Source organism: Rutilus rutilus (assembly GCF_951802725.1).
Source record: "Rutilus rutilus genome assembly, chromosome: 21".
Classification (NCBI taxonomy): domain Eukaryota; kingdom Metazoa; phylum Chordata; class Actinopteri; order Cypriniformes; family Leuciscidae; genus Rutilus; species Rutilus rutilus.
Genome location: NC_140226.1, coordinates 5,566,573 through 5,591,900, shown reverse-complemented (window position 1 = coordinate 5,591,900; position 25,328 = coordinate 5,566,573). Strand labels below are relative to the sequence as shown.

The window sequence follows — 25,328 nt, the reverse complement described above, 5'->3', positions numbered from 1 at the left end:
TATGATTGACTTCATTGCAACATCAATTACTTCATTGGTAACACTTGAATAAGGTTCATTGGTTAACATTAGTTAATGTATTAACTAACATGAACTAACCATTAGCAATACATTTGTTAGTGTATTTGTTCATTTTTGTTAGCGTTAGTTAATAAAAATACAGCTGTTCATTGTTTGTTCATGTTAGTTCACACTGCACATAATGTTAACAAGATTTTAATAAAGTATTAATAAATGTTGAAATTAACATCAACAAAGATGAATAAAATGCTGTATAAGTGCAGTTCATTATTAGTTCATGCTAACTAATGTAGTTAACTAATGTTAACTAACGAACCTTATTGTAAAGTGTTACCACTTCATTGCAACTTTATTCATCAGAATAATTTGAACTTCATAGTGCACACATCGTAGTAGGTTGGTCATTTAAAATATAAATTTCTATATTGTGTTTATTTTACTTTATTTTTACTTTATTATTTTACATGTGCAAATCAACCATCAGTTTTGTTCCCTGCCATACATCTCTCCTCTCTCACCTCTCTCGTTCCTGCTCCAGGAGGTTGGTGAAGTCATCGCTCTTGTTCATATAATCCACGTGTTTGCGTTTCTCAATATCCAGCTCGTAGACAGTGCGCCGGTGGCTTTTCTCTGCCAGCAAGAGCTGTTCCAGCATACGGCGGTATGAGTCCTTGTGCTTATCCCGCAATTTGTCCAGCTGAGACACAGAGAGTAAAAACACAATTACTTTAAGACTGGCCAACAGAGAGTTAAAAGCATGCAAACCCTTCTAATTTTTATCTCCCGACTTTTTATCTCCCAATTGTGAGTTTACATCTCCCAATTCTGACTTTATAACACACAACTGCGAGTTTATATCACTAATTCTGACTTTATAACTCGCAATTGCGACTTTATATCACGCAATTCTGAGATAAAAAAAGTCTGAATTGTGAGATAAGAAGTCGCAATTACCTTTTTTATTTTTTATTCTGTGGCTTAAACCAGCTTCCATACCCTTGTTCCAAACCATGACAGAATTGTCCTTATTGGGTGAACTAGTCACTGTTATTCTTTTCTCTGTGTGTATACCTCTGCCATTGTCTTATCATACACATTCTCGTGTTGAGCGTGGTTGTAGCTGAGCGTCTGGTCTCTCTGCAGGGCTTGCAGGGGTCTGGTCGGCCCCGAAGAGCCATAACGGGACTCCAGCTCCTCTGGTCGACTCAACAGCGCAGACCTCAGTAGATGGATCACATCTTCTCGTGCCTGGGTAACAAGTAAAAAACATAAATGTGTTGGGATATTATTCAGGGTGCAAATTACAGGAGGGTCTGACCTGCCTAAAATTCCTTTATTTTTATTTTTTTATCATATTATCAAAATGCATTATTCAAATGATTTAGAATCAGCATAAATCTGTCCACTGTGAAAACAATTACATGTATTTAGTTTTAAAAAAGTATGAACATGATTCACATATGGCTAGCTGTGGAACAAGCAATATTGACTTAGTTAAAATGAGATTGAAACAAATTGGATTTATTAAAAAAATATATATATACATAAACCTAGTTATTGTGCATTAAACAAAAAACATAAATTTTATCAGGACCATTACATAAATCGTTCTCTTACGAGAGGTCTCTCGTACTGCGTAAGATATCTTACGCTAGGGGAAAATCCTTTTCCGCGAGATATTGAAGCCAAAAATTATCCTTAATTTTGTAATAATGCAAAACGCGTTGCAGCAGCAATGCAGACATAGGCGAGACAGCTTATTTCTGTGTGTGTGTGTCGCCGCCGCGACACACATTTCTAAAAGAGCTAGCGTCTTTTTAAAGATGCCTTCCTGCGGCTCGTGCAGAGCCACACTCAGCGACGGGGACCGCCACTTGATCTGCGTTTCCTGCCTGGGTGAGGAACATGCAGCTCTCGCGCTCGCTGACGGCGGATGCCCTCACTGCGAGCTGATGGCAATGGCGACTCTGAGGACTCGCCTAGCCGTCTTCACCGAGACTGCTCCCCCGCCCGCCGCGGCGTCGCGCCGTAAAAAGCGCCGTGCCCAGCGGGCCCCGGAACCCTCCCTCAGCCGCCAAAGCTCACCGGTTCGCCCGCTTGCTTCCCCGGCTTCTTCTGTTTCGCTTCCTGACGGACAGCGGCCGCCGTCTGCCGCCGCTTCCGTTGATATCGCGGATGAGGAAGCCCTGCTGGGAGAGGATGATTCCTGCTCTATCCTGGCGTCAGGCAGTGAGGATTGGGCGGGCTCTGAGGACCCCGCACCCCCTGCCCGCACATCGTCAGGCAAGAGAGCTTCCATTGAGACGGAACTCATGCGAGTACTCGCACAGGCCGCGGCGAGCCTCGGCCTCGAGTGGTCTTCGCCTGAGCAGCCCGCTCACAACCGGCTGGATGGATTTTTCCTGCCTGGGGAGCGCGCTTCGCCTGTGTCCAGACCGGCGCCCTTTCTTCCTGAGTTACACGAAGAAGTCGCCAAGTCCTGGAGCGCCCCCTATTCTGCTAGAGTGCGTCCTGCTGTTTCTTTGGCATTCTCCGCCGTTGACGATGCCAAGAACAAAGGATACCTCTCGCTGCCGCCGGTTGAAGAGGCGATAGCGGCCCACTTATGCCCGCCCTCCGCTGGACGGCGCGCTAAGCCGGCCCTACCCTCTAAAGCTTGCCGCACGACGTCAAGCTTGCTCCACCGCGCTTTTTCCGCCGCCGGGCAAGCTGCGTCAGCGTTGCACACCATGGCAACGCTCCAGATCTTCCAGGCCGATCTCCTCCGTAAGCTGGACGAGGAAGGACCTGACGCGATCTGCGTGCCGGACTTAAGGAGTGCCACGGACCTCGCTCTTCGTGCTACTAAGTCCGCAGCACAAGCCATTGGACGGACTATTGCTTCTCTCACCGTGTCTGAGAGACATCTCTGGCTGACGCTCTCGGAAATGGCCGAGTCTGAACGCACCGCGTTCCTCGACGCCCCGCTTTCCGCTACAGGCCTCTTTGGATCCTCCGTCAAGGATTTCGCGGAGAGATTCGCAGAGGTACAGAAAGCGTCTCAGGCTATGAAGCACTTCCTCCCGAAGCGCTCCAGCTCTGCAGCAGGCCGTGCGAAACCGTCTGCTCAGAGCTCACAGCCACAGCCACCGTCCACTGCCTCCACTTCACAGCGCCGCCAGGCCAGAAGCGCGAGACCGCGCTCCCGCTCATCCGGTCGCCGCCCCGCAGGACGCGGCTCGCGACCTAGGATCACGGTGAAGCCCGAGGCCCCGAAGTCGTCCTAGCACAGCTAGGAAAACGACGGTGTTCCAGTCCCGCTGCGGCCGGACTCACACCAAAGCTATTCGCTCGTCCAGTTCCAGAAAATGTGACTGTTCCAGTGTTTTCTGCAGCCAACAAGTCGGTTCTGTCACCCGCTTGCCTGCACACAAATGCCGTTTTCACGGCTACCCAGATAAATCCCCAAAAGAGTGTATTTTCTGGTGTCCCGGCCACGGCCGATGGTGTTTCGTGTGTAGTAAGAATGCCCACTGCCCAGTGCCCATCCCTACACATAAGCACAGCCTGTCACACAGGGCTCGCGCACATAAAACCGACTCAGATCGGTTGCGCTTCAAACATGGTGAACGTGCCCACTACCCAGTGCCCACTAACACCACGTTATGCATGTCTCACGGTTTCTGTAAAAACGAAACCAACGTGCACTCGCTTCACGCAAGCGAACGATGCTTTCGGTGTGATAAATGTGCCCGCTGTCCCGCGCCCACATCCACACATAGACATGACAGTTCCCACGGGAACCGCCCAGCCCTCCCCCTCGCGGTTAACCACCGCAGAGGAGTCGAGCGCAGGCAATCTGCCCGCCGTCATCAGCGCGCCCCATGCCTCAAATGTCACGAGCGACACGCTTGTGTTACAGCACACCGAAGCTTCTCCATCGCTGAGCGAGCGGAGCGCGCTTCGTATTCGACCCCTAGCTATCCATGCAGACGCATGGGCAAAGCTACCCGGGGTCTCGAAGTGGGTGCTGAACATTATAGAAAGAGGCTATTCGCTGCAGTTTCGCCGACGCCCTCGCCGCTATGTGGCGCGCGTCGAGACCACGGTAAAAACAGAAGTAGCACATCTACTTCGAGCCGAAGTGACGAAACTATTGAGCAAAGGGGCCATAGAACCTCTCTCTCAAGATCAGAGCGAGGGAGGGCTATACAGCAGATACTTCCTGGTACCGAAAAAAGACGGGGGTCTCAGACCCATACTAGATCTAAGGCAACTGAACAAAGTGCTTGTGAAGCGACAGTTCAGGATGCTCACGACCAGGCAAATCCTTGTGCAGATTCGCCAAGGAGATTGGTTTGTGTCAATAGATCTGAAAGACGCGTATTTTCAAATACAGATAGCGTCACGTCACAGGCGATATTTGAGATTCGCCTTCGAGGGCCAGGCATATCAGTACACAGTCCTGCCGTTCGGTTTGTCCCTAGCACCCCGTACATTTACGAAGTGCATGGATGCGGCGCTCGCACCCCTCAGAATGAGAGGCATACGAGTGCTGAACTATTTGGACGATTGGCTGATTCTAGCGCAATCTCGCGCAGTGCTCATAGAACACACGACCATTTTACTCGATCACCTCGAGGATTTGGGTCTGAGTGTCAATTGGGCAAAGAGCTCCCTGTCACCCAGTCAGAAAATATCTTTCCTGGGCACAGAACTGGACTCACTATCCATGATAGCGCGACTATCACAACAGCGCGCGGTAGACATTCGACGCACAGCGAACTCTTTTCGCTGCGGCGCGTTTGTCCCGCTCAAGAAATTTCAGAAGATGCTAGGTCTCATGGCCTCAGCATCGTCAGTGCTCCAGCTGGGTCTGCTCCGCATGCGCCCGCTGCAGTTTTGGCTGAAAGCGCGAGTCCCACGCGAAGCGTGGGCACCCGGTTTGCTTCGCCTCAGGGTCAATCAGAAATGCGTTACAGCTCTGAAACCCTGGAAAGCGAACGACTGGTACCAATCAGGTGTAAGCCTGGGGACTTCCTCGAGGGTGAAAAGTGGTGTCCACGGACGCGTCCACCTCGGGATGGGGAGCGCTGCTCGAGGGCAGACCGTTCTTCGGCCAGTGGTCAGAACGGGAGAAGCTCCTGCACATAAACTGCCTCGAAATGCTGGCAGTAGACAACGCGCTGACGCGTTTTTGTCCCCAAATAAAAGGTCACCACGTCTTGGTCCGTTCGGACAACATGTCTGTGGTGTCCTACATAAATCGCCAGGGCGGCATCAGATCCGAGAAACTGTACAGGCTGGCAGAACGCCTCCTGGTATGGGCTCAGTGCAACCTGCGCTCGCTCAGAGCAGCGCACGTGCCAGGGATCTTGAATTTAGGACCGGACAGACTGTCCAGGAACAATGTTCCGGCAGGCGAATGGTCTCTACACCCACAGACAGTCCAACTGCTGTGGAAGAAATTCGGCAGAGCGGAAGTGGACCTGTTTGCGTCTCAAGAAAACGCTCACTGTCAAGAATTTTTCTCCAAGAGCAGGAGCGCGCTGGCCCATGTGTGGCCCCGCCGCCCGCTCTATGCTTTTCCCCCCGTCTCTCTCCTGCCTCAGGTGATAGAACGGATCAGGGAAGAAGGATGCTCAGTACTGCTGGTAGCACCGTTCTGGAAAAACCAACCTTGGTTTCCAGCCGTGATGCAGTTAGCAAGTACTGCCCCGTGGCCAGTACCAGTGAGGAGAGATCTCCTCTCACAGGCCCGCGGCTCGATCTGGCATCCTCACCCGGAACTATGGTCCCTTCATGTCTGGGCCATCAACGGGTACATGTTGGACTCCCTAAAGGAGTATTAAACACGATCACGCAGGCTAGAGCTCCGTCTACAAGACGACTCTATTCTTCGAAATGGTCAGTGTTTTCGGGCTGGTGCACAGCCCGTGGTGTGTCACCCACAAACTGTGATGTGACGGAGGTGCTTTCCTTCCTACAAGAGCTGTTGGATGGGGGCAGGGCCCCCTCCACGCTCAAAGTTTATGTGGCGGCTATAGCAGCGTTCTCAGAAACAACGCTTGGTCAGTCAATAGGAAGGAACGATTTAGTCATCCGCTTCCTTAGAGGAGCTAAGAGACTGAATCCTCCCAGACCTCCCTCAGTCCCCGTATGGGACCTTTCTACGGTTCTGGAAGCCATGAAAGGTGCGCCATTTGAGCCTTTACAGTCAATCGATTTGAAACACCTGTCTTTCAAAACGGTGTTTTTGCTGGCTCTCGCTTCAGTGAAGCGCATAGGGGATCTGCACGCGCTCTCTGTGAGCGCGGCGTGCATGGAGTTTGGGCCCAATGACTCAAAAGTTATACTCAAACCTAAGCACGGTTATGTTCCAAAATCCCTCAACACACCGTTTAGGGCGCAGATTATCTCTCTGTCAGCCCTGCCGGTCCCTGATGAGGAAAGAGACGCGAGCCTCCTTTGCCCAGTCAGGGCATTACGAGCTTATGTGTCTCGCTCGTCTGTTTTCAGACAGACGGAACAGCTCTTTGTTTCGTTTAGCGGACGTTCTAAGGGACTAGCCGCGTCGAAACAGAGCCTATCCAGATGGATAGTTGATGCTATAGCGCTGGCATACGCCTCCAAGGGCATGCAGTGCCCTTTGGGTGTCAGAGCGCACTCCACGAGAGGCATGGCCTCTTCGTGGGCCTGGTCAAGTGGGATTGCCTTGCAAGATATTTGTATGGCGGCAGGCTGGGCCTCCCCGTCTACATTTATAAGGTTTTATAACCTAGAGGTTCCCGCCCTGCAGGCCAGGCTGCTGTCGGTCTAGATTTACCAGTATTTTCTGACCTGATGCGTTCAGCTCAGAATGCTGCGTTTGCTGAGCACAGCTCAGCGTTCGACAGTATAAAGCTGGGCAAACTGTGTAAGACCCACATTTTTCCCCATCAGTTCAGGCCGTACCCCGCCCTGTCTGTATGATGAAATTCGCGTCCCATCGACGCTACTTTATGTGGAAAAGTGAGGCTGCACCCCTCCTTCTTCCCGGACTCCCTGTGAGTTCACTGAGTGATTGTGCACTATATGTACCCCGGGCTTTCGCCCTTGGGTCTTTGGTGTCAGATCTCAGCATACACGGCGTTTTACATTGGGTCCCCTAGCGTAAGATATCTTACGCAGTACGAGAGACCTCTCGTAAGAGAACGTACTCGGTTACTAACGTAACCTCGGTTCTCTCTAGAAGAGGGAACGAGTACTGCGTATCTTGCCGTGCATGCACACGCTCTGGTTGCTTCGATGATGAAAAACCAGATAATAGCTGCCTGCGAGCGATATTTATAGGCCTAGACCACGCCCATTTCGGCGGGACGTGACGCAGCGGGCGCGAAGTGCCCTGATTGGGTCTGACGTCACGCCAGGCCTCGCTCGATAGGCTGCTGCAGTTGCCGCAGAGCAGCCAATAGGCGCGCGAGCTGTCTCGCCTATGTCTGCATTGCTGCTGCAACGCGTTTTGCATTATTACAAAATTAAGGATAATTTTTGGCTTCAATATCTCGCGGAAAAGGATTTTCCCCTAGCGTAAGATATCTTACGCAGTACTCGTTCCCTCTTCTAGAGAGAACCGAGGTTACGTTAGTAACCGAGTACGTTTTACCGTTTAATTGATGTACTGTGTGACTAGAAAATATGCATACATTAATATTAAATTTAGTTTGTTTGTAAAAACGCTGTAGGCATAATTTTCATATTACGAGTAGGCTACGTTACTTTCTCGACCCACATAGCCTAGATTTTGTTTTGACGTCCTTCAGGGTGGGGGCTAAATAAAATTTAGGCCTAAATATTTTTTGTGTAAATGCATGATCCCCTCTGAAGGACGTCAAGGTAAGTGTCTAAAACGCACGTGCAGTTCAGCTGAATGATAAAGTTTAAACACAATGTACGAAGAACTGTTTGCTGAAAAATCGACAACATTTACAACCACACTGAAATAAGAACGCGCGTAAATCTTAGGTGATTCTCTTTTACTGGAAACAAGCTTATTTCACTCTAAATCCTCCTTTTACCGATAACACGGCTAACAAAAATGTTCTAAGAACGTTTCGCTTACGTTACCATTAAGTTATTAAAGCGCTATTTCTGAATGTTCTCCGAACAAAACGTCCAGTTTTTAAAATAATTTTGCAGACATTATTGGAATGTTACTTTGGAATGTTCTCTGGACATTCTGTATCAAATAGCATTAAAAAACATTATACGAACGTTCAACTTAAAAACGTTATAATGTAATGTAATAACGTTTAATGTTTTGAGAACATTAAATACCATATAGGCTAACTTTGAGCAAACGTTCGTTACTGGAAAACGTTTGTTCATAAATTTGAGAGGCATAGGCGATAACGGCCCCTCAATAAATATAAACAACCAAATAATTTATCTGGATCACACCAGATGGCGCCAGACACTCATGACCGGACAGAGCAACTCAAAACTGAACACTATAATGTTTTTGCTAAATTAAACCATTAAACATTTTCATCGAGGTATAAATGGCTTGCTGTTAAACGATTCTATATTGTATTTTGAAAAAGCACATGAAATTCGGGAAGTGTGCTAAACTGCAACCTGAAAAAGACCAAATGACCAATAATCCCTTCTCTGTTTACAGTAGAAACAACGGGGAAAACTGTATAACTATGAAAATGATATTACACACGGCTCATTGGCAGGGGTATTGTGGGATGAGGAAGCACACTCATGCAACAATGTTACATGTATTAACACATTTACATAATAAACATCTACCCTCATCTGAACCAAAGTTAAAGTTGCACAGACAGGTTGTGATGATAGATGATCATCTTTAATAAATGAAGTTTCACCTGAATCTCTCCTTCCATGATCCCGAGCAGTTTCAGCAGGTTGTCTTTGGACAGATCTCTCAGCCCAAACATTTGGTCGTCATTCTGTGCTGATTTATCATGATTATCAGGCCCGATTTTCTCGTCATCATCCATGTGTTTAACCTTGATAGTCTTTTCTGTCTTCAGTATTTTCCCCTCGTCTTCTTCCTGGACATCATGTGAAGTTTGCGTGACAAGCTGAACTTCATTAACTGTGCCGTCATCCTCGGTATTGTCTTTGGACCTCATTTTTCTCCTGAGGGAAGAAACCGATTTTATTGCTTGCCAGTGTTGATTTTGTATTTACAAAGTTCCAAAGCAACTCTAGTGCATGAAGATCATTTTGAAATATGAAAATATGAAAAAAGAAAAGAATTGCAGCCTATATTATATTTAAACCCTGTAAAGTCTGACATATGAAATGTATCCTAAGTACATAGGAACTAAGCAAAAATAGGCTATGCAATTTGGTGCAGATGCTGATATTTACAGGTCAAAAAGTAAGATGGAATTCTGATGCTTGTAGTGTAAATCAATGAGAGCTTTATACCAGTATAACTGATATATAAAACTTAAAACATAAAATGCATATAAACATCAGTCATCACTCAATATCTGCCAATAATATTTATTAGTAAGATAATAGAAATGCTTAGTTTATGATCAGATTTCTGTAGTTTTTATTAAAATGTAATGCAATACAATGATTATTGAGAGATGAACAAATAAACCTTCCTCAAAAGCCTGATGATCATATTTGATACTCACATTTGAACATGATTAAAAAAATAAAAATAAAAGATTTATGGATAATAAATTAAACCTAAGTTGCTTCGGTTCAGTAGGTGTTCAACTTGAAATTTTACTAGAAATTTTTTAATTTTTGTTTACTTCATAAAAATCAATGCAGATTTCACAGCAGAAAGACACGTGAATCACGAGCTGAAGGAGGACATTTGTTCAATTATACTAAAATACCTTTATTTGCTAAAAAAGTCTAAACTATCACTCAGACGACAGAAGGGATGGAGTAGATTGTGTGAGACTGATTTTACAGCAAAGTTTTGATCATGTTGTTTGTTTATGCCTTAGAAATTCATGTATCAAATATGATACAGTAGGCTTTCTAGACTCCACAGAACAGGCCCAACATCATCAAGCCGTGACATCTGAAACGTGACAACGAGTTTTAAACTAAAAACTGATAGTAGATGAAACGTACTCGGTTACTAACGTAACCTCGGTTCTCTCTAGTAGAGGGAACGAGCATGCGTCTTAGCTAAGACGCTGCGGGAAAAGTCTCTTTTCACGAATATTGAAGCAAAAAATTATCCTTAATTTTAATATTTGTAAAACGCATTTGCAACAGTATGCAGCCATAGGCAAGACGGCTCGTTTGCTCATTGGCTGTTCTACTAGCAAATGCATAAGCCTATCGAGCGCAGGCTGATGCAACATCAGACCAATGAGGCCACTTCCCGCCGACGCGGGCGTGGCCTCGCCCTATAAAGGTAGCTCGAAAAGGCTGACTCACTTGATTTATTTCAACGAAGAAGCGAACCAAAGTGAATCGTACGCACGGCAAGGAACGCAGTACTCGTTCCCTCTACTAGAGAGAACCGAGGTTACGTTAGTAACCGAGTACGTTCTCTTACGAGAGTTCTCTCGTACTGCGTCTTAGCTAAGACGCTGCGGGAACCCAATGTAAGACGCCGTGCGTGCAGGGATTAACAACCATAAACCTGGAGGCGGACCCAGGATTTACAGTGCACAATCACCAGAGGGACTCACATAGAGTCCTAGAACAAGAGGAGGAACTCTCCGTTCTGATATGTGGCTGCGTCCGCAGACGCAATATAAGACATCACTTAGACAAGACACCCTTGACTAAAGTGGGAATATGGGTCTTACGTAAAACTGCCCGTAAGATAGTAGTAACGCACTGTGCTTGCATTCTCAGTGTTCAATTACACCGATAACAGCTTAGCCTGCAAAGCGGGAACCTCGAGGTTATAAAACCTGATAAATGTAGACGGCGAGGCCCAGCCTGCCGCCATACAAATATCCTGTAGAGATATCCCACTAGACCAGGCCCACGAAGAGGCAACGCCTCTCGTGGAGTGCGCTCTGACACCCAGCGGGCACTGAAGACCTCTGGAGGTGTATGCTAACGCTATGGCGTCAACTATCCATCTGGATAGGCTTTGTTTCGAAACAGCCATTCCCTTGGAACGTCCACTGAACGAGACAAATAGTTGCTCAGTCTGTCTAAAGGCAGCAGAGCGAGACACATAGGCTCTTAAAACCCTGACAGGGCAGAGAGAGCTCAAGTCTCCTTCCTCTTCTAACACCGGCAGGGCGGACAGGGATATAACCTGAGCCCGAAACGGCGTGTTGAGGGATTTCGGCACATAGCCGTGCCTAGGTTTGAGTATGACTCTCGAGTCACTAGGCCCAAACTCCAGACACGACGGGCTCACCGAGAGCGCGTGCAGGTCCCCTATGCGCTTCACTGAAGCAAGGGCCAGCAAAAACACTGTCTTAAATGACAGATGTTTGAGACTAATCGTCTGGATGGGCTCGAAAGGGGAACCTTTCATGGCCTCCAGGACCGTAGAGAGGTCCCAAACAGGGACCGACGGGGGTCTGGGAGGGTTCAGTCTCCTAGCTCCCCTGAGGAAGCGGATGACCAAATCGTTCCTTCCTATCGACTGACCGAGCGTTGTCTCAGCGAACGCTGCGATAGCCGCCACATATACTTTGAGCGTGGATGGGGCTCTACCCTTATCCAACAGCTCTTGAAGGAAGGAGAGAACCTCCGTTACCTCACAGTCGAGGGGTGAGCATCCCCGAGCCACACACCAACTGGAGAATACCGACCACTTTGAGGCATAGAGCCGTCGAGTCGACGGTGCTCTAGCCTGAGTGATAGTATTTAGCACTCCTACTGAGAAATCAGCGGGTAACCGTTGAGAGCCCACACGTGTAGGGCCCACAACTTCGGTTGAGGGTGCCAAATCGAGCCCCTGGCCTGCGAGAGAAGGTCCCTTCTCAATGGCACCGGCCATGGGGCAGTGTCTGCCAACTGCATCAGCTCTGGAAACCAAGGTTGGTTCCTCCAGAGTGGTGCTACAAGCAGCACTGAGCATTTCGTTTCCCTCACTCGTTCTATCACCTCTGGAAGGAGGGAGACGGGGGGAAAAGCATAGAGCGGGCAGCGCGGCCACCTCTGGGACAGCGCGCTTTCGCTCTTGGAAAAGAACGCGGGGCAGTGAGCGTTTTCGCTGGACGCGAAGAGGTCCACTTCCGCTCTGCCAAATCTCTCCCACAGCAGCTGGACTGTTTGTGGGTGTAGAGACCATTCGCCCGCGGGAATGTTGTTCCTGGACAGCCTGTCTGGACCCACATTCTGTATCCCAGGCACATGAGCTGCTTTCAGCGAGCGCAAGTTGTGCTGAGCCCATACCAGGAGGCGTTCCGCCAACCTGTACAGGTCTCGGGATCTGAGACCGCCCTGGCGATTTATGTAGGACACCACAGACATGTTGTCCGAACGGACTAAGACGTGATGGCCCTTGATATGGGGACGAAAACGTGTCAGCGCGTTTTCTACTGCCAGCATTTCCAGACAGTTGATGTGTCGGAGCTTTTCCCGTTCTGACCACAGGCCATATAACGGTCTGCCCTCGAGCAGCGCTCCCCATCCCGAGGTGGAGGCGTCCGTAGACACCACTCTCACTCTCGAGGAAGTCCCCAGGCTTGCACCTGTTTGGTACCAGTCGTTCACCATCCAAGGTTCTAGAGCTGTAACGCAGCTCTGGTTGACCTTGAGGCGCAATCGACCAGAAGTCCACGCTCTGCGTGGTACCCGCGCTTTCAGCCAGAACTGTAGGGGGCGCATGCGGAGCAGGCCCAGCTGAAGAACTGGCGATGCTGAGGCCATGAGACCTAGCATCTTCTGAAACGTCTTGAGCGGGAAGGACGCGTCGCAGCGGAGAGATCTCGCTGCGCGCTGAATGCCGAGCACGCGCTGTGGCGACAGCCGCGCCGTCATAGACTGTGAGTCCAGAACTATGCCTAAAAACGAAATCGTTTGACTGGGGTTCAGTGAACTCTTCGTCCAATTGACTCTGAGACCGAGTTTCTCGAGGTGATCGAGTAACATGGTCCTGTGCTCCACGAGCTCTGATCGTGAATGAGCCAGAATCAGCCAGTCGTCCAAATAGTTCAGCACTCGCATGCCTCTGAGTCTGAGAGGGGCGAGCGCTGCGTCCATGCACTTCGTAAATGTGCGAGGTGCTAGGGACAGACCGAATGGCAGGACTGTATACTGGTATGTCTGACCGTCGAAGGCGAATCTCAAGTATTGCCTGTGACGTGACGCTATCTGTATTTGAAAATACGCGTCCTTCAGATCTATTGACATGAACCAGTCTCCTTCGCGAATATGCGCGAGGATTTTCCTGGTCGTAAGCATTCTGAAACTGCGTTTCACTAATGCTTTGTTCAGCTGTCTCAGATCCAGTATGGGTCTGCAGCCCCCGTCTTTTTTGGGAACCAGAAAGTATCTGCTGTACAGCCCCCGTTCGCTTTGAGCATGAGATACAGGCTCTATAGCCCCTTTGCTCATCAGTTTTGAAATTTCGGCTCGGAGTAGGTGTGCTACTTCCGAATTCACCGTAGTTTCGACACGCGCCGTAAAGCGGGGAGGGCGTCGATAAAACTGTAGCGAGTAGCCTCTCTTTATAATGCTTAGCACCCATTCCGAAACCCCTGGAAGCGCTGCCCATGCATCTGCATGGATGGCTAAGGGTTGGATGCGAAGCGCACTCTGTTGGCTGAGCAACGGAAGCGCTTCGGTGTGCTGTAACACAGGCGTTATGTCTGTGGCATTCGAGGCGTGGGGCGCGCTGATGACAGCGGGCAGAGCGCTCGTCCTCGACCCCGCTATGGCGCTTAGCTGAGTGAGGGAGGGCTGAGCGGGTCCCGTGGGACTCATATCGTCTGTGAGTAAATGTGGGCTGGAAGCGCGCACCTTTACTACTTTTGGCGCGTTGTCTGTCTGAGCAGAGCGAACGTGCACAGGTTTCGTTTTTACAGAAACCGTCAGACGTGCGTGACATAGTGTTCGTGTGCACTGAGGAGTGGGCACGTCTACTATGCAGTGCGCGCGATCGACTTGAGTCGATTTTATGGGCGCGAGCCCTGTGTGAAGGGCTGTGCTTGTGTGTACGGATGGGCACTGAATAGTGGGCATCAGCGTTACATTTATAGCACCATCGGCCGTGGCCGGGACACCAGAAAATACACTCTTTATGGGATATATCTGGGTAGCCGTGAAAACGGCTTTTGTGTGCAGGCAAGCGGGCAACTGTACGGGCTTGCGCGTTGCATAAGACGCTGAGACAGTCGCAATACCTGGAACTGAAACAGCGGCACGCTTGGGTGTGAGCCCGGCCGCAGCGGGACTCGTACACCGGCGCTTTCCTAGGCGTGCTAGGATGTGTTCGGGGCTTCCGGTTTCACCACAATCCTCTGCCGTGGACCACGCGGCGCGGGGCGACGGCTGGTAGAGCGAGAGCGAGGTCTCGCGCTGCGTTGCTGTCGTGATGACACAGCAGGAGGAGGGGGCTGTGGCTGAGAGCTCCGCTGGGTCGGCTTAGCACGACTCGCTGCAGAACTGGAGCGCTTCGGCAGGAAGTGCTTAAAGGCTTGCGACGCTTTCTGGTCCTCTGCGAATCTCTCTATGAACTCATTGACAGAGGATCCGAAGAGGCCAGTGGGATTCAGCGGGGCGTCGAGGAACGCGGTGCGCTCAGACTCGGCCATGTCTGAAAACGTCAGCCACAGATGTCTTTCAGCCACAGTGGCGGAAGCCATAACACGTCCCATAGCTTGAGCGGCAGACTTAGTAGCGCGAAGGGTGAGATCCGAAGCGCTTCTCAAATCCGCGAGGCAGATTGCATCAGGTCCCATCTCGTCCAATTTACGGAGGAGATCTCCCTGGAAAATCTGCAGCGTGGCCATGGTGTGTAGTGCAGACGCAGCCTGCCCAGCAGCGGAAAAGATTCGCGCGAGCAGCGATGACGTCGTGCGGCAGGCTTTGGATGGCAACACTGGTTTCGTCCGCCGTCCAGCAGAGGGCGGGCAAAGGTGCGTCGCTATCGCCTGTTCCACCGGCGGAAGTGACTGGTAGCCTCTGTTTTTAGCATCGTCCAGGGCGGAGAATGCTGGAGAAACAGACGAACGAGTTCGTGCTGAGAAGGGAGCGTTCCAGGCCTTTGCCACTTCTTCATGAAGCTCAGGAAGAAAGGGGGCGGGCTTAGACTCAGGAGAAGCATGCTCACCGGGAAGGAAGCTACCATCCAGCCGGGTACGAGAGGGAGGTGCTGGTGCAAACCACTCGAGGCCGAGACTCGTCGCGGCCAGCGAGAGCACTCGCATCAACTCCTTCTCGATGTTAGCTCGTCTGCTAGGCTTACGAGCGCGAGATCCTCAGAGCTCGACCAATCGCCGCTGCCCGAAGCTAACAGAGAGCACGTGTCCTCATCCCCCGACGCGGCTTTGAAATCGACTTCCTCTGATGAAGCGGCGGCAGACTGCGGGCGCTGAGCATCAGGAAGTGATACAGGCGAGGCCGGCGAAGCGAGCGGGTGCTCCGGCGAGCTCGGTCGGGCTGTAGAGGGCTCCGGAATCCGCTGGGAGCGGCGCTTTTTACGGCGCGGCAACGCGGCGGGGAGTGCAGGCTCGGAGAAAACTGCCAGGCGAGTCCGCAGAGTCACCATAGGCATAAGCTCGCAGTGAGGGCAGCCGCCGTCAGCGAGCGCGAGCGCTGCATGATCTTCACCCAGGCAGGAGACACAGATGACATGACGGTCTCCCTCGCTGAGTGGGGCTCGGCACGAGCCGCAGGAAGGCATCTTTAAAAAGACGCGAGCTCTTTTACGAGTGTGTGTCGCAGGGCGAACACACACAGAGGAACAGAAAAGGATATGAGCGCCGGAAAGCGCAGCAGGTACGGCAGTGGAAGGCGGCGAAGGCCAGCGACTTCAGATGGCTCGTCCCGCTGATGTGCTTGCACTCAGACGACGCTTGCTTCCATCCGAGATCCAGCGATGTGAGAGGTTCGCTGAAGAGGTGAAAAATCAAGTGAGTCAGCCTTTTCGAGCTACCTTTATAGGGCGAGGCCACGCCCGCGTCGGCGGGAAGTGGCCTCATTGGTCTGATGTTGCATCAGCCTGCGCTCGATAGGCTTATGCATTTGCTAGTAGAACAGCCAATGAGCAAACGAGCCGTCTTGCCTATGGCTGCATACTGTTGCAAATGCGTTTTACAAATATTAAAATTAAGGATAATTTTTTGCTTCAATATTCGTGAAAAGAGACTTTTCCCGCAGCGTCTTAGCTAAGACGCAGTACGAGAGAACTCTCGTAAGAGAACTCACAGCTTCTTGAGGGACTGATTTTTGAAGTTGTTTTACCCTCGTGTCGTACCAAACCTGTATGACTTTCTGTCTTCAATTGCATCCCTGTAATGTCCATTCAGAAATTGTAATTATTTAATTAAGAAAAGGCCAGTTTTTAAAACACATGTGACAACTTGCCCTGACCTTACATAAAATGAAAACCAAATAAATCCTGTTTAGTTGACTCTTGCCTTGAATGTATGCTGCATGTTGACTGTATTTTGAACTGTTTTAAACTATAGTAAGAGTTTGAAATCAACATCCATGGGTGCAATTGAACTTTTGACTCAAATCCTGATAGTGGATGTATAACCCTTGTGATAAACCATGTGACAACTATTGCAATCTATAAAGCAATTTAATAGTGTAGTAAGAAATGCTGCTTTGGTGCTCTTTTCCATGGATTTGTTTGGATCCATTTGAGAACTATAGACAAGGCTCAGAATAACTGCTGTTTATACAATCCTGGTGTATTAAATATCTGGATCAGCCTCCACAGTCCAAAGTCATGAAAGGACTAGCAAAATGGTTTTCAAACCAGTGTTCATGTCATTTTGAGTGTGGAAATGTATTTAAAGAATGGCTTAAAAGTAACGATTCAAGCTGTTTTTTATTTCCATAGTTTTTAATCCACACCGTGGCGTACTCGGAACGAATTTCTGTCTAAATGGCTTGTAAAACGTCTCTTGTGAAAGTGTTTGCATTCAATCCAGTGGAACAAATCATGTAAGAAAAATGGATTTATGAACAACAATTGGTTCAGAATTTTATTCTGCTTGTGTTTCTAGTCTAAGTGAAAAGAACCAATCGATCATCAGTATTCTAGATGTTTTGTTGAGAAGAAAACTCTTACTGTTATGTTGTCGTACTATATACATGTGTGATACTGTTATTTCTTGGCTTAAAGGGGGTAATGCATTGCAGTTTTTTATTTTATAATATTTCCTGAGATGCACTTATAATGTTAGTAGGATTTGTACATCAAAAGCAGTCATAACATAGAAATAAAGGCCATTTCTACCCTGATATCAGCCCTCTGTTTTAAACACACACACTGTGTAATGGGGCGTGTCTCCTTTAAGACTTAACGCCCACAGCTGTGATTGGCTAACATCTTTGCATATGAAATAGCATTACACATGGAACTCTTTTGAACAATTTTATGATGTTTTTACGACTACAGCTGCCACAATTAACTAATTGTGAAAGGTGTTGGTTACAGCATTAGCCTGTATTTAGCTCTGCTCGTTTTGCATGAAAGGTTGCAGCGCTGAGCATTGTGGGCCAATGCAATGATCTCACCATAGCGTTTCCATTACAGATTTGCGCAAAACTTTTTCAATGTTTCCTGAATGTCGATAAAAAACTATTACAAAATGACGGTGTTTCCATTAACCGATGTTTATGCGACTAAAACGTCATTCCAAAAATCATGGCAACGGATGTTGGTAGGTTTACGTATTTCCCGCTCTAGCCATTATTTTAAATCGAAGGAGACATGAGCGTGTTATTCAAGCATTAATGGCAAGGAAAACCCAAGCTGGGACCGAGATGGGTCTTGTGCATGTTGCCCACTTGGGTCCCAGTACCAAGAGCAATCCTGCATGAAATCCATGTGGACAATTAACATGAGGCCATTACTGAACCCGCGGACAATCCTGTATGGGATCACATACAAATGTTGGCTGGGTTATTATACTCGTGAGCTGCACATATGAGGTGTTTCTCCCTCGTATCTGCTTCAAGGTCTTGATAAATTGTGGCGTTTCTTTGTTGTTTAGAATCCAGTATTCCCCGTAATACTTTTATCTTTTACGAGTTTAATGAAGAACTCTGTCTCGTCTTTTGTCCAAACACACCATGCCATCTTTAATGAATGATCGGCTTTTACTTACGTCAGGTGACCTTTAAATGCACAAAAACTGTTTCCATTGTAGTTTTGCGAAATATTCCTTTTTCGCATTGCCAGAAATGCTTTTTTTGTGATATATGGGAGTTTTTACGAAATTGTTTCCATTGGGCGTATTTTCAATTCGCAATTTCAATTTTCGCAATTTGAAGGGTAATGGAAACACGGTTACTGAATTCTGCACACTCACAAATGATTTTATCATGACAAATACAGTGCTGTAGATGAGAGACTGAGTGCAGTGTAGACAGCACCATTGATTATAACATGGGTTTGTCTTGGCGAGAGTGCAGAACTGCTGAAGTGAAATGATTGACAGCTCCAGTGATTATAAAGGGAGTGCTGTTGATTGTCGAGACTCCTGCAGTTTAATGCAGCTCAGATCATCAGATATGTTTCTGACACTGAAAGGTAAATCAGGCTCAAGCCAGCATACTGTGTTTGTTCTGCCTTTATGTGGAAATGCATATTTATTCAGAATATGGAGATGGCACAGAGCCGATAAGCTGGAAAATATCATATTCAGCTGTCACCAGCATGCGAAAAGATGATTTCATGTCTTTGAGAGGTGTCAGCACTCATAGTAAAGTGCTATTTATAAAGCATGTCTGACAGTTGCTTTAGACATTTGTAGTTGGGCGTTTTCTTCTAATACACAGGACTGGGCAGGGTAAAAAAAAAAAAAAAAAGCTATGATCATTTAATATCTTAATAACACAGATAATATAATCCTAAAAAAGGATGGATTATTTATACATGATTTAATATAGGCCTATGTATTAAGAAAATCTTTTACATGCAATCGCAACCCACCATGTAAAATAAAACGGTTCAAACTTTTTTTTCTTTTTTTTTTTGAATTAAATATATTTTTTGAGATCATTCATAAGCTTTCCAGAATTTGGGGTCAGAAGGATTTTTTTTTTTTTAAAGAATTGAATAAATGTTTTCAGTAAGGATGCATTAACCCTTTCATGGGCACACAGTGGACAGCGACTCAAAAAGTATTTTCTTGCGTATGCACGGGTTGATGCATAGTTGCAGATCAACCTCTACAGTGAACTCTACAGCATCATCCTATACACTGCCACCAAGTGTCAAGCTATTGTATGTGGATTTTTTTCTCCAAACCAAGATGAAATGTCAGAAATGCCAAGTTGCTCCAGAATATCATCCATGCCTTCTATCCTAAGAGACTCTTGCAGGTTAAACAAATGTTGTAGTTTCAATTAGCATTTAAGGAGTCATATCATTGTTACATTTTCCAAGTATTGATTTTAGATTGCAGGAAAATCCGATTGATCATCTGTCCACTAAATTGGACATCATGCATCATTTGCTATATTTCAGCTGCAATTCATTACTGTGACTGTTGTTCTTGAAAATACTTCTGCAGTATCTTTTTTGGCTGTGAATAAATGTATTTGTGGTATTAGAATGTAATTTGCAGTTACATCAAAAAAGTAATCTGATTACATAATCACATTACTTGTGTTACTTTACTCATTACATCAGAAAGTAATCTGATTATTTAATGCATGTTACTTGTAATGTGTTACTTTACTCATTACATCAGAAAGTAATCTGATTACTTAATGCATGTTACTTGTAATGTGTTACTTTACTCATTACATCAGAAAGTAATCTGATTACTTAATGCATGTTACTTGTAATGTGTTACTTTACTCATTACATCAGAAAGTAGTCTGATTACTTAATGCATGTTACTTGTAATATGTTACTTTACTCATTACATCAGAAAGTAATCTGATTACATTATGCATGTTACTTGTAATGTGTTACTTCACTCATTACATCAGAAAGTAGTCTGATTACATTATGCATGTTACTTGCAATATGTTACTTTACTCATTACATCAGAAAGTAGTCTGATTACTTAATGCATGTTACTTGTAATATGTTACTTTACTCATTACATCAGAAAGTAGTCTGATTACATTATGCATGTTACTTGTAATGTGTTACTTTACTCATTACATTAGAAAGTAATCTGATTACATTATGCATGTTACTTGTAATGTGTTACTTCACTCATTACATCAGAAAGTAGTCTGATTACATTATGCATGTTACTTGCAATATGTTACTTCACTCATTACATCAGAAAGTAGTCTGATTACATTATGCATGTTACTTGCAATATGTTACTTTACTCATTACATCAGAAAGTAGTCTGAACACTTAATGCATGTTACTTGTAATATGTTACTTTACTCATTACATCAGAAAGTAGTCTGATTACTTAATGCATGTTACTTGTAATATGTTACTTTACTCATTACATCAGAAAGTAGTCTGATTACATTATGCATGTTACTTGTAATGTGTTACTCCCAACACTGCTCATTTCAGATGAGATTGAAAACATCTGATCGCTAACATTTCCACAATCTAAAAACATAAATTGATCAATGTAGATTTCAGTCTGCGGTTTTCTCAGAGAGGAGAGCTATAGTGGAAATGTGTCCATTTTGAACATAATCAGAATGATCAGTTAATAAGGGTAAATCGACATACTCTGGTAGACTGGAGGGAGCATGAACGTTTTCTACATAGTCTGAGTTGGGTTTCCACAGAGTTGTACATCGACCAAATCTTTGATGGAATCACGTCTTCATGTTCTGATATCAAAGACATGCAATGTTAAACTTGAATGAAGTTCTTCGTCTGCTGGTTGAATGGGAATAAACTCAATTGCAGTTGCAATAATTGAAGCATATTATAATTTTGGTTTCCACGTGATTTTATATAATTTTATTCATTGGTTTATTAAATACACACAGTATTACTGTGTTATTACTGTATTGTGTTTAATACAGTATCTCTTCCGTTAAAACCATAAACGCATACTGTCCACTCTAGTGGACATCTGAAAAATCTCTTTTAAAAGAGCAAAAAAAACACACAGAAAAAAATCCTGACTGAGGCTGTAATAATTCATGCATGAATTGATCAAAAGTAACACTAAAAATATAAAGGTGATATATCTTTAGATTATGCATTATGCTTGTTATGTTTTATGCGCTGGCATGTAGATGCAAATCAAGAGAGATTTTGTGGGGAAAACATTTCAAACATTAGGGAGGAACCACATAGTTTGCAGATGTTTGCAGATTTTAAAGGGACATATGTGCCCATGGGAACATCCCTGTTTTTTTTGCTGAGCTGGTGGTGTTATTGGCTCCTAATTTGGTCTGCTTTTGAAGATAACCAAGAGACACAGCTGGTACCAGCAGCTGTCCAAAATCCACATTCCTGTGCTGCCAATGAAGAAATGAAAGGTTTTAGCGGACATGATGGGTCCAATGTGTCTAAATAAGGGCTAGGAGAGTCATGGCATTTGCGGTTGTGGCTTTTGGCAAGGCATGAAGTCTGCCTCACACTGAAGTTTCACATTTGCGTTCCTGGTCACTTTAAAAGGTGTCCATGTAAGCGCTGTAAACAAACTAATACCAATATAAAATGGAAAAGAAAAATAACTTTCCAGGTAACAAAACACATGACACTTGTTTAGAGAGGAGGAAAGAGTCAAAGGTCAAAGTCTGTAACAGTGTTCAGAGGCAGTTTTATCATTGGCTCTGATAACAGTAAAACAGAGACAAACATTACGAGCACACAATCTCATATACGTTTTATGAGTCTCTTTGATGTATATTTTTTTATTATTTGCGATCTGTATCTATTACGCATGAGTAAATATTACCCAGTTCATCTTACTGTATACAGTCATCAACTTCTATTTATATCAGCCATCCATAACTTATGTTCAGTAGGAGCAGTTGTCTTATTGGATTTCATCTTGTAGTTACTCACAAATACTCGGACTACAGGCAAAGTGTGTAAAAGTGCACAGCAGTTTTGATGAGTTTTGGAAAAAAAAACTGATCTTATAAAAATTCAACAAATCTCACTTCTTATTTTGTGCAATGAGCATTCAACACCCATTACATTCAAAATGTGTTTGTCAGTAATAAAATCACTACATAATAAAATGTGATGTTCTATTTCAATAAACGATGCATCACAATGTCCACAAAAATACTGAGCTGCAAAAACCGTTTTCAACATTGATAATAATCATAAATGTTTCTTGAGCAGCAAATCATCATATTAGAGTGATTTCTGAAGGATCATGTGACACTGAAGACTGGAGTAATGATGCTGAAAATGCAGCTTTGATCACAGGAATAAATACTTTTTTTAAAATATATATTTACATAGAAAACAGTTATTCGGCGTCTAATGTGCCTACATTGCTACACATGATACTCATTAATACCTTTCTAACAGGTTACATTCTACTGTAACATACAGTAAATCAAAACCAAGACCTCTGGTTACATGACATCATTGGATAGCTCTTTAAAAAGCCATTCCAAGGGGGTGATTTTGAAGTTCATCTGCAAGCCGCAGTATTAATAGGAGCCGTAAACGACACCTGGATGAGGCGGTGATAAAATACAGTAGCCTACATAGTCAATAGTCAATGGGCCGCCATGAACATGACCAGAGACAACCATGCATCCAGAATCTCAGCAACCCACACACCAAGAACCGACACCACAATGGTCCTCAAAATCATAATTTCCCCAAAAAACAAGGCAAAACGTTCCTTCACTTTCTTATCACAACTAATATTACTGGAATAAATGGCCAAAGGCAGCAGTCCACTGCTGTTGGGAATAGCTGAGCACTTTTTTATGCTGTCACTTAATTTGTTTATGGTAAAATTAAATTGTAAAAAGCCAAAAACATATTATATTGACCAACATTAAAGGGATAGTTCACCCCAAAATGTTTGGATATTTTGAAGAATGTTGTTAACCAGATAGGTGACAGCACCCATTGACCAACTAGACTGTTTGATTACTAATATTCTTTAAAATATCTTATTTTGTGTTCAACAGAAGAAAGAAACTCATACAGGTTTGGATCAACATGAGGGTGAGTAAATGATGACAGTATTTTCATTTTTGGGTGAACTATCCCTTTAAGTAACATTTTGACTTTTGTGTATATTTAAGAAAATATATTGATTAAGCATGATATGGTCTTTATAATAAATAATTTTCATATTTTTGGTTAATAAAGTAATAATATAATAGGCTATGTATCATAAAATAAATAAATTTTACTGTAACAAATTAGAATGTTATAATAAGTTAATAAGCCAAGTTTTGAGTGTATATGCAGGACATTCAAATATGCACAAGATGTTCATTTATGCCTAAACTATATTTCACCTGAAAATGTGATTCTTCCATGCAGTCACATGATATAGCTTTTACATTGCAATTCACAACTCTCCAAATTTAAGACAAACATGCACATGTTGCATTTGCCTGAAATGTGTGTGAAAGTCTAAGAGAAAGTACACACAAGATGCCACTCTCATGTGGCAATCTTTAGTAAATTATTAATAAAGCGGTGGATAGAAATTGCTGCGATCCCGTAGAACAAGAACACACTGCTCTCTGAATGAAACATGAATGAAAAACTTACCCACAATAGTCCCAAAGCCAAAGTACATTCCTATGAACTCCAGATTAGACGATTCTTCTAAAAATGATACCCATTATCCAAAGTTCTTTCCCCTGTAAGATAGTGCTATAATACTGAGAATCAGGTGCTTCAAACCATGAGGCAACAAGTGAAAGAAAGCATGACTGAATGCAAGTCGTTAGGAGCCCGGGCTGTAAAATCAATGAGTCACAAACAATGAAGCTGTTATTCTATCCCAGAGACAAGAGGTGCACATGCTTCCTCTATCAGTGATTGTGTGCAGCTCCACCGCGCTGCTGAGCTATATATAACCTCTCCGCTTACTCAGTTGTAGCCATTAGGGTGTGAGAGTGACTTTAGGCTCTCAGAAGTGACAGCTGAGCCCTCCTTTTCTCACATCAGAGGACGCTCAGGCCTGTTACTCCACCCACATGCAGTCCAGGAACTGCTGTGACAAGACATGAGCTCTGAACAAATGTAGAATTTGTCCTTATGGATTCAGCTGAGAGCAGCAACTATCCTGTTGCTTTGCAGTATCACATTAATTACCACTAAACACTTTTTGTCCATTTTACAGTAATTATAACTAAGTGTATCAAAGTGTACCTTTAATGTTGGCTTGACAAAGAAAGTAAAAAAAGGTTTGAAAAGGTATTACAGGCCTTCACAAAAATACTTTTTAATTCATTTGATTTATTTCTTGACTAGCTTCGTTATCGCTAGCATAACGCATTAGCATCTGGCTAGCCTGTCTGCTTACCGTCTTTTTTCTCTCTCGTGCTTCTTTTTTTGAGTCCATCAAACAACTGTGGTGAGTCAGAATCAGTAAACAAACATAGTGAGTCACTGCACTTTCTCCTGTCATTGTCAGTTGGACTGCCTGCCACGCCAGTGGGGGTTTCACGTGTGATAAATGCAGGGAAATAGTTAGGCTGACAGAGAAGATTTCAGAATGAGAGACACGCATCCAAACTTTAATCGAGGATAGTAAGAATCCAAGGGCTCTAGATACGGCTTTGGATGCGACTAGTTTAGAGTTCCCCATACATTGTTCTTTCCAGTTGCAGAGCCCCCGCAGCAGGGCATACCAGATAGTTTAAGAACTCGATGTTGCAACAGAAACTATAGACTCAGGGCCCTATTTTAACGATCTGAAACGCAAGTATCAAGCGCGAAACGCAAGTTACTTTGTGGGCAGGTCTTGGGCGCTGTTGCTATTATACCGGCGGGATAAATGACTCTTGCGCCCGACGCAAATCTAAAATGGGTTGGTCTGAAGTAGCTTCATTATTCATAGGTGTGGTTTGGGCGTAACGTGAAATAAACCAATCAGAGCGACATCTCACATTCCCTTTAAAAGCAGGCGCGCTTGTTCCATGGCGGATTGCTATTATAACGGCAGATTTGCCAGGCGCACGCCAGGAGCGGTTCACAGCCGAGGAGACTGACGTTCTTGTCAGGGCCGTAAAAGACAGAGAAGTGACATTGGGGATGGAGAAACCCACCCAAATTAGCTTCGGTTAAACAGGCGTATAAT

General features: G+C 45.3%; 1 protein-coding gene across 3 annotated transcripts in view; it reads right to left on the bottom strand.

Moving 5' to 3' along the window:
- filip1a (filamin A interacting protein 1a) overlaps window positions 1-24,604 on the bottom strand; it is a 28,286-nt gene extending 3,682 nt beyond the window's left edge. The window contains exons 1-4 of one of the 3 annotated variants that reach the window (XM_084393870.1): window positions 24,552-24,604; window positions 8,874-9,150; window positions 1,093-1,269; window positions 540-718 (exon numbers count right to left, since the gene is read on the bottom strand). In XM_084393870.1, the coding sequence (XP_084249996.1) occupies window positions 540-718; window positions 1,093-1,269; window positions 8,874-9,143 (626 nt within the window). In that variant the 5' untranslated portion in view covers window positions 9,144-9,150; window positions 24,552-24,604. Of the gene's footprint in view, window positions 1-539; window positions 719-1,092; window positions 1,270-8,873; window positions 9,238-23,791; window positions 24,131-24,551 lie in introns of those variants that run through there. The other 2 variants (XM_084393868.1, XM_084393869.1) reach the window with 2 other exon arrangements.
- Between the last annotated feature and the right edge of the window lie 724 nt (window positions 24,605-25,328).